This window comes from Myxine glutinosa, chromosome 5 (genome assembly GCF_964187855.1).
Source record: "Myxine glutinosa chromosome 5, kmMyxGlut1.1, whole genome shotgun sequence".
NCBI lineage: Eukaryota > Metazoa > Chordata > Myxini > Myxiniformes > Myxinidae > Myxine > Myxine glutinosa.
The window spans coordinates 106,698,839-106,714,378 of NC_136265.1; the positions used below are offsets into that span (position 1 = coordinate 106,698,839).

Below are 15,540 nucleotides of genomic sequence, written 5' to 3' on the forward strand. Positions count from 1 at the left end.
TGTATATATCTATGTGTGTATATCTATGTGTATATATCTACGTGTGTGTATTTATGTGTGTATCTATGTGTGTGTATCTATGTGTGTGTGTCTATGTGTGTGTGTCTATGTGTGTGTATCTATGTGCGTGTATCTATGAGCGTGTATCTATGAGCGTGTATCTATGAGTGTATATCTATGTGTGTATATCTATGTGCGAATATCTACGTGTGTGTATCTATGTGTGTATCTATGTGTATATCTACGTGTATATATCTACGTGTATATATCTATGTCTGTATATCTATGTGTATATATCTACGTGTGTGTATTTATGTGTGTATCTCTGTGTGTATATCTATGTGTGTATATCTATGTGTGTGTATCTATGTGTGTGTATCTATGTGTGTATCTATGTGTGTATCTATGTGTGTATCTATGTGTGTATCTATGTGTGTATCTATGTGTGTATCTATGTGTGTATCTATGTGTGTATCTATGTCAATATGTGTACACAATATGATATACACAATCAACTTCCGTAAGCTAAACGCTCTTTCACCTACCTCATTCTCATCCACCCTCTCTGAAAAAATGTCCACTTCTCCCTTCATTGACCTCCACACCCCTTCCGACCTCACTGACTACTACAACCACACTCTCTCCTCCTGCCTTGACCAGCTTGCGCCTGTAAAAACCAAAACAGTTTCTTTCACCCATTCTGCTCCCTGGTTTACCCCTGAACTCCGCCTGATGAAAACTCGTGCTCGCCAACTTGAAAGACTCCGCAATAAAACGGGTCTCACAGTTCACTCCCAAGCCTACAAGGACCACCTACAACACTACAAAGATGCCCTCTCCCGCGCCTGCTCTGCCTACTACTCTCAAATTATCCACTCTGGCTCCGGAAACCCAAAAGCACTCTTCTCGACAATAAACAAACTCCTCCGCCCCCTGAACACCACCACCCAGTCATTCACAGTAGACAACTGCATCTCCTTCCTCTCTTTCTTCCAACGCAAAATTGACAACATCTACAACAGCTTGACCACCGCCGCACCCGCTCCCCCTCCAACCACCTGCCCCTCCTTGTCCTGCCATCCCCCGTCTCGGTTCTCCCCAATCTCCCCTACTGACCTCTCTGAACTCCTCATAGGAATGAAAACTGCCACCTGCACTCTTGACCCCATCCCCTCCAGCTTTGTCAAAGCCTCCCTCCCTGCTCTCTCTCCACTTATCATTGCAACAATAAACTCCTCCCTGTCTACAGGCATCGTCCCACCTTCCCTCAAAATTTCTGCTGTTACCCCCATTCTAAAAAAACCTGGTCTAAACCCTGACACCCTAAACAACTTCAGACCCATCTCCAACCTACCCTTTCTGTCAAAAGTTTTGGAACGCGCTGTAGCCACTCAACTCAAACATCATCTCTCTGCCAATAACCTGAATGAAACATTCCAATCCGGATTCCGGTCCAACCACAGTACTGAAACTGCTCTCCTCAAAATCACCAACGACCTTCTCCTCTCCTCTGACGCTGGCAACCTCAACATTCTCGTCCTCCTCGACCTCAGCGCTGCCTTTGAGACCATCGATCACACTATCCTCCTCACCCGACTTGAATCCACCTTTAACGTTACCGGCACTGCCCTCTCTTGGATTAAATCATACCTCTCTGACAGATGCCAGTTCATCTCCATCAATAACTGCAAATCCCCCACTGCTCCCCTCCCCCAAGGTGTCCCCCAAGGTTCAGTTCTTGGCCCCCTCCTCTTCATCCTTTACCTGTCCCCGCTCGGTCACTTAATCCGCCGTCATGGTCTCCAATTCCACTGCTTCGCCGATGACATCCAGCTTTTCATCTCCACCAAGTCCGTCTCCACCGACACCCGCTCTATCCTGACAAACTGCATCACTGAAATAAAATCCTGGCTTCAAATCAACTTCCTCAAGCTTAACTGTGATAAATCTGAAATAATCATCATTGGCCCAAAAACGCTCACAAAATCCACCCATAACTTTGCCCTCAACATCGACGGTATCCCAGTATCCACCTCCCCTCACATCCGGAATCTTGGCGTCATCTTTGACCAAACCCTCTCCTTCGACAAATACACTAAACAGATCACAAAGTCAGCCTTCTTTCACCTGAAAAACATTGCCCGTCTCCGCTCATCCCTCTCCTCCACGGCTGCAGAAACCCTCATCCACGCCTTCATCACCTCCCGTCTGGACTACTGCAATAGCCTCCTCTATGGTTCACCCTCAAAAATCACCAATAAACTCCAATACATTCAGAACTCCGCTGCCCGTCTACTCACCCATTCCCGGACCCGTGACCACATCACCCCCGTCCTTTACAAGCTTCACTGGCTCCCCATCCCCCAGAGAATCCAGTACAAAATCCTCCTCTTGACATACAAAGCCGTCCATAACCTGGCCCCATCCTACCTGGCTGACCTCCTCTCCAGACACACTCCCACCCGCAACCTCCGCTCTGCTGGTACCAACCTCCTGACCCCCTCCATCCGGACCAAATTCAGATCCTGGGGGGACAGGGCCTTCTCCATCACTGCTCCCACCCTCTGGAACTCACTACCTCACACCATCAGAGACTCCTCCTCACTCACCACATTCAAAACATCACTAAAGACCCACCTGTTCAACACTGCATTCAACATTCAACCCACAGCATTTAACCCCTGACTATCTCTTCTCCTTCTCCCTCCTTTTGCTTTAAATATTTCCCTATTGATTCTTGTCTTTTTGCAATTGTTGTTTTCATGTATTGTTATGCATTATGTTTGCCACTCTGTCAAAGCGCCTTTGGGCTTCTGGAAAAGCGCTATACAAAATAAATGAATTATTATTATTATTATGTGTGTATATCTACGTGTGTATATCTATGAGTGTATATCTATGAGTGTATATCTATGTGTGTATATCTATGTGCGAATATCTACGTGTGTGTATCTATGTGTGTATCTATGTGTGTATCTACGTGTGTATATCTATGTGTGTATCTATGTGTGTATATCTACGTGTGTGTATTTATGTGTGTATCTATGTGTGTATATCTACGTGTGTGTATTTATGTGTGTATCTATGTGTGTATATCTACGTGTGTGTATTTATGTGTGTATCTATGTGTGTATATCTACGTGTGTGTATTTATGTGTGTATCTATGTGTGTATATCTACGTGTGTGTATTTATGTGTGTATCTATGTGTGTATATCTACGTGTGTGTATTTATGTGTGTATCTATGTGTGTATATCTACGTGTGTGTATTTATGTGTGTATCTATGTGTGTATATCTACGTGTGTGTATTTATGTGTGTATCTATGTGTGTGTATCTATGTGTGTGTATCTGTGTGTGTGTATCTATGTGTGTATATCTATGTGTGTATATCTACGTGTGTATATCTACGTGTGTATATCTACGTGTGTATATCTACGTGTGTATATCTACGAGTGTATATCTATGTGTATATATCTATGAGTGTATATCTATGTGTGTATATCTATGTGTGTATATCTATGTGTGTATATCTATGTGTGTATATCTATGTGTGTATATCCATGTGTGTATATCCACGTGTGTATATCTACGTGTGTATATCTACGTGTGTATATCTACGTGTGTATATCTACGTGTGTATATCTACGTGTATATATCTATGAGTGTATATCTATGTGTGTATCTATGAGTGTATATCTGTATCTATGTGTGTATCTATGTGTGTATCTGTGTGTATCTATGTGTGTACATGAATATATGTGTATATGTATGTGTATGTATTTGTATGTGTGTGTGTGTGTTTGACCTGCATGCACCCTTAAACCACTAGACAGAATGAGTAAAGATTTGGTCGTCGGAGTGCGCGTGGGAACATTTTCTGCATTTTTTTTTCCCGTTGTCATGGGGTTCAGGAGGAAGCGGGAGGGGAGGAGTACGACTCAGGTTCTCTTTGGAAATGTGTGGTGGGTCACCCACTGGCCGTTTTTCATCCCTTGCCATTGAGGAACTCAATCGCAACACCTGGTGCTGGTGGGAGAGGGTATTACAAGTCAGTTGTGGAGATACTTTATGCAAATGGAAAATGTAGGCCTCCCTCCGAGATAGTTTGTCCTCAGCAACGTCTGTACTTTATATGAAAAAAAAAAAAGGAAAAAAAAAAGGAAGAAACGTTCCACGATGATAAATTCTCGGCTAAAGATTCTCGCAGCCAAAAACCAAATCGGTGTTTTTCTCCTGATCATTTGCCATGTCCAAACGTGCCAACACAGAGACCGTGGTGATGATTGTTCGAAGATCGCTTTCAAACTTTTATGAACAGTTTTGAAATTGTTGTAGCAATGTCGAGTTAAAGGCCTGGGATGTTACAGCACGTCGTCGCAAAATAGTTTTCAAAGGAGTGCCCGAGGGTTTGGCAAATACAACAAAATAGTTTATTCTCTGCGTCGTCCTGCAAGTCAATGAGACATCACCGGGTCACGTGACATCCTGGTGTTTCATTAATGTGTGTGCCCTCCCTCAGATGGATGCCAAGCGGGAAGACCTGCGTGCCAGGACTAGTCATTGGACGTTAAAGATCCCACGATGTTCGGCATGAACAGTATGCAAGTTATCGCCACCCCTCTGAACAAAACTCCTGCCCAAACAGAGTATTCCGGGGTATTTCTGGACCCCAGGTTCCAGTGTTTGCCATGTCAGGATGCAATCCTGTAGAATGCCTGGGCAGCAGGTGCACTAAAAAAAAAAAAAACCACCTTTAGAGGCCATTTTTCCCCGCAAGCGGGGGTTGGCCTTTTTCGGGGACCGTGGTTGTTGTTTTTTTTTTTTTGGTCCCCTTTTTGAAGCAATGTTTTTACGGCCGGATGCCCTTCCTGCCGCCAACCCTTTTTGTCGCCTTTTTACGACAAACAGGGAATTACCAGTGAGCTGGTACTCAAATATAATATAATCAAATTAATAATATAATATAATAATATAATCAAATATATAATATAATACTAATATAATCAAATTCACACTCCCACCTCCGTTGCTTCATACACATCACATGTGAATGTCAGTCTTTGGCTGCAACGGCCTACAAATATAGGCATACAAATGCCTTTTTGAGGAAGGAAAAAAGGAAAGAAAGAAAAAAAAGAATGAATAAAAATTGCAAAAGCAATTTCACTTCCACCTGTTCATCAGTGACATCCAAAGCAAGAGTTTCCGGAACAAAATCAGGTAAGTGCTCTGTGAAGACAAAACGACGCGTTTAATTACAAAAGTAAACTTGTCAAACGAACGGGCTTTAGAAGTGGCAAATTCCGTGTCACTTGAAAGGATCAATGTGACAAGGAAGAAATTTGTCAAACATTTTACCAGAATAAACAACACAAGGCCAAAATATAGGAATTATTTAAAAAAGCAACATTGAGCACCTTTTCTGAAGTCATGAACATTAGATTTAAACAGTTTAGTAAAGATTAAAACCACTTACATATACAATTTATGTTTACACAATGTTAAAAACAAAACAAAGAAGAAAGAGCAATCGGAGATTGCAAAACCTCACCAGGACATGTTTTCAGTTTTTTTTAAGGCTTTTGTGTTATAACAAATACGGCGGCCGAACCACGTGACCAATGACGTCATCGTTATTTTTTTTTTCTCCACCAATTTATCCCGAGATGATGCTCAAGAAAGTCTTGATCGGATGAAGTTTTGTACTTGTCGAATTATGACATCATAATGGAGGCACCTATGACATCATCATTAACATATTTTATTCCCCATGGAGAGTTCTTTACAATGAGCCATGTCTCAATTTTTTCTATGCAGTGCAATTTTTTTGGAGGTGCAATTTTTTTTCGGTTTTCCAAGATGGCGGCCGAACCATGTGACCTATGACGTCATAATTATCATTTAAAAAATTCTACAGGTGGAGGTGCACCTATGGTGAAAATTTCCTGTCAATCGGCCCAATGGTTGCAGAGAAAACAATATTTATTAGATTCTATGTGTATCTATGGGCTTACTTATGAATACTATATATGGGCTTATGAAATATATATGAATACTTATGAATTAGTCCCAAAGTTTTAGTCCCAAACCCATCTCTCTCTGTTCCCACCTTTCCCAGTCGAACCCAACTGCTCCTGGACTCTGTGTCCTTCTCTCCTGACAAGGTGGAGGAGTTTTTGTCTAACCTCGACTCTGATTCTGCAACTGGACCAGACGACATCAGCCCACGGGTCCTAAAATCCTGCTCTGCCGCTCTATCTCACCTCTCTCTGTTCTTTTCACCCTCTCTTTTGCTCAAGGTCATCTGCCAGCATCCTGGAAATCAGCAAACATTACCGCTTTACACAAAAAAGGTGCAAAAACAGATCCTTTTAACTACAGACCAATCAGCCTGCTCCCAATTATCAGCAAAGTCATGGAATCCATCATTGCTTCGGATATGAAATCTTTCCTCTTCTCCAATGGCTTGATCTCTGATCATCAATTTGGATTCAGACCAGGTCACTCTACTCTGGACATGCTGCTTCTCCTGTCTCAACAATGGATGGAGGTCCTCAATGCCAAACAGGAAATCAGAGCTGTCTCCCTCGACATATCACGTGCCTTCGACACGGTCTGGCACCCAGCTCTGCTCACCAAACTCTACTCCTATGGTATCCATGGAAATCGCCACGCATGGCTTGTGGACTTCCTCTATGGTCGTAGTCAACGTGTGGCCCTGAATGGATTTCTCTCATCTCCCCTTCCTGTTCAGGCTGGAGTTCCCCAAGGCAGTGTGCTGGGCCCTGTGCTTTTTCTGGTCTTTATCAATGATCTCTCCGACTCTCTGGAAAATCCTCTCTATCTCTTTGCTGATGACTCCACTCTCTGCCGCTCCATTCCTCTTCCCTCAGATCGGCAGTCTGCAGCCTCCTCACTCTCTGGAGACCTGGACAACATCACAGACTGGTCAAACAAGTGGAACATGTCTTTCAATCCTGACAAATCTCACACTCTTACTATGTCTCTCCGAAAAGATCGACTGGACAACCCTCCCATCTACTTTCTCAACAATCCTCTCCAAGAAGTTCTGTCGCTCAAGCTTTTGGGTCTCACTATCTGCCATGATCTTTCTTGGGAAAACCACATTTCCAAGCTGGCCTGCAAAGCCAGTCGCCGACTGGGCATCCTCCGTCGTGCGAAGTCCTTCCTAGGCACACCTGAGCTCCTCACCACATACAAGGCTTTCATCCGCAGCTCAATGGAATACTGTTCTCCCCTATGGGCCGGTGCTCCTGCCTCACACCTAGCTCGGCTTCACGCTGTTGAAACCAAAGCTTTCAGAATCATTGGAATCTCCCGCGATGAAGCTATCTCTGAGGGCCTTTCACTCACTCACCGCAGGCAGGTAGGTGGTCTTTCTGTCTTCTACCGACTCCTGTCCGGCCTTGCTCCCCCAGCTCTCTCTGTGCTCTGTCCCCCAAATATTCCTACAGGTCGCACAAGATCTGCCAGCAAGCCTCTGATGGTTAAACTGCCAAAATCTCGGCTCTCTGCTCACCTTCACTCCTTCATTCCTCTTTTCTCCCGCCTCTGGAACAAACTCCCACACTCCCTTCAATCCCACTCCTCCCTCCAGGTCTTTAAAACAGCTGTTCACCACCATCTCTTATCTTCCCCCATCCAAAACCTTGATCTTTTCTACCCCCACTAATTCACCCCAGATCCACCTTGTTTGTAATTCCAACTTCTTTCCTGGTCGTCCTGGCAGTGTCCATATGTTTTATGCCTCTCCCACCCCCTTTCCCATGCCTCCCCCCCAAAGCCCTCTCCCTCCCACAGATCTCTCAATGTCTCCATGTCTCTCGGTTCCTGCTCTCAAATGTTGTGTTTGTGTCCTTCCCCCTCTCTCCCCATCTTGTCTACCGCTCCCGATGCTTTTTGTTTTATGTGTCGGTTTGTCTTTCTGTGTGATTAATGTTCGCTCTTTCACGAGCCTCGATCTTGTATAAAAAAAAAAAAACAAACAAAAAAAAACAAACTTATGAACGACAAACAAAAAGAGCACTGGACATTGAGCGCTGCCGCTGATGATATTGACTTTGGAAGCGCACAGGACGGGCGGGCCAAGGGCCATGCCCAGAAGGGCAGTGATTGGTCGGGGTTTTGATTGGCACAAGGCCGGGGTACGATGGGACTTGCTGATAGGAGCAGGGAAGGACTCGCTGATTGGCGAAGCACCCCAGATGATGTCAGAGCCTGGGTGATAAAAGAACGTGCTAGCGGACATTTCTCCCTCTTCTTCTTGGCTCCCTACTCTGACCAAATTCCCTTTTGCGCTTTTTCTCGCCTGGACCTCATACGAGCGATGGCATTTATTTTTCTCTCGGGCTCAATGGAGCGATCGTGAACGGCCGTGTTTGGAGATCTTGCTGGTGGTCGTGAGGAGGAAGAGCCGCGGCTTTCCAAGCAAGAGCGACGGGTGGACGAGCACTGCTGGCTCGCTGCAGTGCGACACACAGCGAGGCCAAGGTTCCCGCCAACAAACGAGCGGTTCCCGCCAAGGCCCCGAGACGATTTTGACGACCCCTGACGAGACACCCCTGCCAAGTTGAGTTAAGTGCACACAGATGCCTATTTAATTTCAGTTATTTTTTTCCCTTTTGTCTGTCTTTGGATCTGTTTGTAGGGACGTCCCAATTTAGGAATTTAGTTTATCGCCCATTTTCTTTGTAACGGCATTTATTTAAATAAACCTGTTATTTTTGTACATTTTAAATCAGTTTTTGTTTGAGTTTTTTTTTTTCAGTTGTGGAGACGTCGAGTGGAAGCCGTTCAGGTAATGCTCCGGTTTCCTCTCTCCCTCTTGCTCCCCCACGCATATTATCCGCCATTTGATTGAACGCCTCGGAGGTCTACAGGATCTTTTGAAGCTCGTTTGGTCATCCGTGCTACCCGAAGGTATTCATCAAGGGAAGTCACGTTACAATACTGTATATATATCTTATATATCTATATATCTATATTATAATAGCCGTAGATGATTCTGTCTGTCTGTCTATCTGTTGGGTGTCTGTCCGGGGTGTGGCTTACTCGGTTTGCAGAGTAGCTCCACCCATAGCTCCACCCATTCTGGGAGAGGCTTCATATAAACAAATATCCACCATTTTATTAACTCGCATAGCTTTGAGTCCTGTTTTGTAGGCCCGTGGTGTCTTCCTCTCTCTCCCAGTTTTATTTCAAATCAAATTCGATAAATCATTTCATTTTTCACAGTCGCTAACATAGTTTTAGACTCGGTTGAAAAAAAACGGGAAGAAAATCCGATGAAAGTTGCCGTTTATAGAACGAAATGAATTCTCAAAGGCCTGTAACTTCAAGGCCATTGAGTCTCTCTCACGCCTTTATCTCCAATCTAACTCACCATATGATTTCATTTTTATCGATGGTTTTACTTTTAGACTCGGTGTCAGCAATAATTGAGAACAATCCACACACGCGGGAAAATGCAGAGATATATTTTTTAAAATCGCGTCATGGTGTATCATACACCGCCCAACATGACACCGCCGGCAATGTGTCGATATATATTAAAAATTCGCTTTTGCTTTTCCGTTATGATATATTACTATTTCGTTTGATGATAGTCGTCACAAAAACGTCAACAATGATGCCGACATATATTTCTTCGTTTTTATTTCATTCAACATATTAGCCGGAAGTAAAATATGTTTCAGGAAATTACCGAGATATTTTTCTTCGTTTTTTTTATTAGTTATGTGTGCATACACTTTAAATAGGTTTATTTGAAATCTTTAGTTTTCCACAAACATTCCACACACGCGGGAAAATGCAGAGATATATTTTTTAAAATCGCGTCATGGTGTATCATACACCGCCCAACATGACACCGACGGCAATGTGTCGATATCTATTTTAAATTCGATATATCATTTCATTTTTCACAGTCGCTAACATAGTTTTAGACTCGGTTGAAAAAAAAAGAGAAGAAAATCCGATGAAAGTTGCCGTTTATAGAACGAAATGAATTCTCAAATGCCTGTAACTTCAAGGCCATTGAGTCTCTCTCACGCCTTTATCTCCAATATAACTCACCATCATGGTTTTAGACTCGGTGTCAGCAACGCGGGAAAACGCAGAGATATATTTTTAAAAATACACCATATCACCGCCCAACAGCCAACAAGTATCATACACCGCCCAACATGACACAGACGTCAACATTTCGACATTATCGCTTTTTCTTTAAACCGAGCCGAACCGAATAAACCGAGTGAATTCACCGTTTACCTTTGATGACAGTCGTCACAAAACGACATATATTTCTTCGTTTTTATTTCATTCAACATTTTTAGCCGGAAGTAAAATTACCGAGAAATTACCGAGTTCAGGAAATTACCGAGACATATTTCTTCGTTTTTTTATTTATTAGTTATTTGCGCATACACTTTAAATAGGTCTATTTGAAATATTAAATTTTCACAATGTAATTTACTTGCCATTTATCATTTGATGATTACGAGACAAATTCCTCTTGAGGATCGTGACAATTCATGCGCTGCGTGGAAACTTATATTTCCAAAATGAATGAGACGATCGATGAAGAACGCAGACTTGAACAGGATGTAGCAAGAAAACGAATGAGACGGGCGAACGAGTCCATCGACGAACGTCAATGCAAACTTGCGGGGTCACCCGTGGGAATCCCACGGGCATGGATGTGTGTGACATTTCGACATATTGAGTTAGATGCTGCACATTCATTTTTACAAAATGGTTACTGGCAAGTCATCAGATCCAGAAATGGTGTCATGAACACAATTTATTTACGTGCAAGCACGAAAGCAAGACGGGCCGATTTCCGATTCCGACGGGCCGACGGGCGAGATGGGCCGATTTGGAGCAAGAAAAAGAACGAGACGGGAGAAAAACGAGAGAAACGAGACGGGGAAAGCCGATTGGAGAGGCGAGTGAGGCGCGATTGGAGAGGAGTGTGAGGCGCGATTGGAGAGGGTGTGAGGCGCGATTGGAGAGGAGTGTGAGGCACGATTGGAGAGGAGTGATTGGAGGGGAGTGTGAGGCGCGATTGGAGAGGAGTGTGAGGCGTGATTGGAGAGGAGTGTGAGGCGCGATTGGAGAGGAGTGTGAGGCGCGATTGGAGAGGCGTGTGAGGGATTGGAGAGGAGAGGAGTGTGAGGGATTGGAGAGGTGAGGGATTGGAAAGGAGAGGGATGTGAGGGTTTGGAGAGGAGAGGAGTGCTAGGTGGAGACAGGAGAGTGTCAGGTGGAGAGGAGTGAGGGGTCACATATTATGTGAAATAAATAAAGTGTTCATCACACCATTTCTGGATCTGATGACTTGCCAGTAACCATTTTGTAAAAATGAATGTGCAGCATCTAACTCAATATGTCGAAATGTCACACACATCCATGCCCGTGGGATTCCCACGGGTGACCCCGCTAGTCTATGTATATATTTATTGTCGCGTGGACGGCTCTCAGTTGAGACAGAGCATCCACGGATGGAATCGAGCTTAACGAGGCGTTTCCAATTCAATGACGGATCGACACACGAGCCGGGGGATTGGGGGAAGGATGCCGTGGCTTACCTGACGGTCCGCTCAGTCTTCACCTGTAAATTAATAAATCAACCAAACACGGAGTTTCTGTACAAAAATACGAGAACAAATACGAGACTCCGAGAGTACGAGACTACGAGACTCCGAGACTCTGAAAACAAAGGAACGCGCCGGTAAAAAACTAAACCCACTATTGAGCGCTCTTAAACACAGACTTTGACGACACGACAAATGGAAAGGATATGAAAATATACGTTTCGTTGTGTTCTGTGGTGCATCTTGGCTCGATCAGTAGTCTGCAGTCGTCAAGGATGGTCCGGCTCCGAGCGCAGTCGTCGGACCGCGGCTCCGATGTTGGCGGGGAGTAAGGCTTCGATCGATGCGTTCCCGTTCACCAGGCCTCGATACACCCTCTCGCGCCAAGCGAGCGAGCGGCGTGCAACCCGTCTCCTCAACCAGGCAATCTCCTCCCAGATTCGGCACGAAGCTGCGATGCACTCAGCGTTTGGGTCGCGAGGGAGAGAGTCGAAGTGAAGGAAAGCATAAGGGCAGGAGGAAATGAGGTCCAGGCACTCAGGTCTCTTCAACGAGCAGGGACGAGGCAAGGGCAGGAGAACAAGGGCAAGAAGAAGGGTCGAGACAGGGATCCGGCAAGGATCGATCCAGGGACGCGAAGCTGGAAAATGTCGGCACACAACCGTTCACCACCAAATTCCAGACCAAAGTGACAAAATGTCCGCCGCTCCAAGTATCTTGTCCGGGGTCGCTTCGACATCATCCGGGCCTCTTACCAATCCACGAGTCCCCTCCCACCAGTCGTGCGATCCGCCCACCAAACCCTCGGTGTCAATCTATCGCGAGGTGGGCGTGGCCTCAGCCTGCCTGCTCTATGTCTGATCGCCATGGTGTACCACTGAGCGGCCGCTTGCTGTCGGTCTTTTCGGTCAGTCATTGTGGCGAGGGGGAATTAATTAATGTGGTGCACTAATGGATCTAGCTAATGTATGTGATTTATTGCCACAAGGGACACCGGGATGTTCACCAGGTCTGACACAGGGGAATTAGCTTAGTCCCTATTCTACCTATCACCAGATCATCCTCGTATGATCACAGGTACACACTTGGTCCGACAAACCGGGCTAACAGAAATTACATCGAGATTCTCGAGCACGACAGACGAAGCACCTACCTATGCAACACAAAACAACAACATGCATTTTAAGGCCATTTTCCCTGCTAGAGCGGGGGTTAGCCTACCACCTACCGATGCAGATCTATCTAAATCTATAGATATACTCTACCCACCGACATAACAATATATATGGCTTGTATCAGAGCTGCCAAACACACATCTCACACAAGGACATCCAGATGAATACAAGTAAAGTTATTACATTGTGCAAAAATGATTACACAGCAGAAACGGAAGAGTATATGGTACTTTCCAACCAAGCATGCTCATTGGTTTACACTGCAGGTAGTAAGGTGGCTTAGAGGAAATAACGTTACAGGCCAGACAAAAGCACCAAATTTAACACAGAATCCATTTTGGGTACTCTGATTAATTTCAGAAGGGCAGCCAATCAAAAATGGAAAATAAAAAAACCCCGAAAATGATTCTACTCTTAATTATATATACTAGCGTGACTCGGCGCGCTCCATGACGGAGGATGCCCAGTCGGCGACTGGCTTTGGAGGCCAGCTTGGAAATGTGGTTTTCCCAGGAAAGATCATGGCAGATAGTGAGACCCAAAAGATTGAGTGACAGAACTTCTTGGAGAGGATTATTCAGAAAGTGGATGGGAGGGTTGTCCAGTCGGTCTTTTCGGAGAGACATAGTAAGAGTGTGAGATTTGTCAGGATTGAAAGACATGTTCCACTTGTTTGACCAGTCTGTGATTTTGTCCAGGTCTGCAGAGAGTGAGGAGGCTGCTGCCCGCCGATCTGAGGGATGAGGAATGGAGCGGCAGAGAGTGGAGTCATCAGCAAAGAGATAAAGAGGATTTTGCAGAGTCGGAGAGATCATTGATGAATACCAGAAAAAGCAAAGGGCCCAGAACACTGCCTTGAGGAACTCCAGCCTGAACAGAAAGAGGAGATGAGAGAATTCCTTTCAGGGCCACACGTTGAGTATGACAGGAGAAGAAGTTGACAAGCCAAGTGTGGAGGTTTCCATGGATACCATAGGAGGAGAGTTTGGTGAGCAGAGCTGTGTGCCAGACCGTATCGAAGGCACGTGATATGTCAAGGGAGAAGGCTCTGATTTCCTGTTTGGCATTGAGGACCTCCATCCATTGTTGAGACAGCCGAAGCAGCATGTCCAGAGAAGAATGACCTGGTCTGAATCCAAACTGATGATCAGAGATCAAGCCATTGGAGAAGAGGAAGGATATGATGTCAGAAGCAATGATTGATTCCATAACCTTGCTGATTATTAGGAGCAGGCTGATTGGTCTGTAGTTGCAAGGATCAGTTTTTGCACCTTTTTTGTGTAAAGCGGTAATGTTTGCTGATTTCCCAGCTGATGACAGATGACCTTGAGCAAAAGAGAGGGTGAAAAGAACAGAGAGAGGGTGAGATAGAGCGGCAAAACAGGATTTTAGGACTCGTGGGCTGATGCCGCCTGGTCCAGTTGCAGTATCAGTCGAGGTTTGACAAACTTCTCCACCTTGTCAGGAGAGAAGGACAGAGTCCAGAAGCAGCTGGGTTCACCTGGGCAAGGTGGTTACAGAGAGACATGGGTTCAGGACACAAGATTTTGAGGCAAACACAGAGTTGAGGCATTCGGCTTTCACGTGTGGTGTCAGCTGTGTCACCGTTTGAGGTAAGGGAGGGAATGGAGGGGGATCAAACACCAGAAACAGTTGACCAGATGCCACCAGGATTTAGTTATACTGGTGGTATTATGTTGAGGCCTAATACTATTCCATTGAAGTGACGTGGGACACCGGAATGCATTCAATAAAAAACCTCCCAAGACAAAGTTAAAGTACACGTGTGCATATTTACCACTACATTATTAGTTCTACGATACAATTTAGCAGCTTCTCACAAGTTTGCTTCACCACAGTACAAATCACCAAGTTCGTCTCCCGTTTATTTGCAGACATCCCATAGGTAGAGAAAATTTCCAGACAAGACAAAAACGTAAACCGTACCATCTGGAGTTACGTCAGGCCGGTGGCGAGGCTGACGCCACTTGGAGAATGAATATCGACACTGACTTTGGGAATCGGCCACAAACACAGAACCTTCGTCCTCTTTTGGCTCATCATCCTTTAGGCCACTCTCATCTTCCTTCATCACATGCCTCCTTAATCCAAGTGCACTCTGTCCAGACCTAGTCTTCTCCACATCACCATTCCCAAGATGACTGCAAGGATGGAAAAATTGTCGATAACATTTACCTCATTCATTGGAGGCTTTTACGGCCTTTGTGGGTTTGGGTCGGGGGACTGAGCAGAAGAACCAGCTTAGTGAAACACAAGATGGTGAAACAAGTCGGTCGATAAAACTCACTCTTTGGCTTCCTGGAATGTGGATAATTCTTTCTTCAACTTGGCCATTTCCTCCATTAGCTCGCTCTTTTCTTGTGCTACAGAAAACAGAGCAAATGCATTTAAAAACAGAGAGCATCATAAGAGCACCGAACCAAGTTATTGTGGAATCACAAAGGAGAACACACCTATGCAAGAAATTTCTTTCTTGTGCTTTTCCTCTGTCCATTCGTGCTCCTGCTCTTGCCTCTTGTTCCGCAGCTCCAGCTCCACGCACTTTTCACAAGCCGACGCACTTTGGCCGGTTGGGGGCAAGGAGACGGAAAACCTGTCAGCATAGTAAACCTACCTGTATTGACATCAGTATATAAAGGTAAACATGAATGAATGAATGATCGTTTTAAGGCCATTTTCCCCGCTAGAGTGGGGGTTAGCCTTGCGGGCCCCATGACAATCATGGTT

At 44.9% G+C, this 15,540-nt stretch overlaps 1 protein-coding gene across 6 annotated transcripts in view; it reads right to left on the reverse strand.

Annotated features, from left to right (window-relative positions):
- The window catches only part of LOC137427262 (DNA endonuclease RBBP8), a 54,755-nt gene that overhangs the window by 10,879 nt on the left and 28,336 nt on the right, over positions 1 to 15,540 (reverse strand). For 4 of the 6 annotated variants that reach the window (XM_078778491.1, XM_078778490.1, XM_078778489.1 and 1 more), the window contains exons 5-8: positions 15,267 to 15,373; positions 15,101 to 15,176; positions 14,740 to 14,954; positions 5,176 to 5,231 (exon numbers count right to left, since the gene is read on the reverse strand). In XM_078778491.1, the coding sequence (XP_078634617.1) occupies positions 5,176 to 5,231; positions 14,740 to 14,954; positions 15,101 to 15,176; positions 15,267 to 15,373 (454 nt within the window). Of the gene's footprint in view, positions 1 to 5,175; positions 5,232 to 14,739; positions 14,955 to 15,100; positions 15,177 to 15,266; positions 15,407 to 15,540 lie in introns of all 6 variants that reach the window. The other 2 variants (XM_078778488.1, XM_068116631.2) reach the window with 1 other exon arrangement.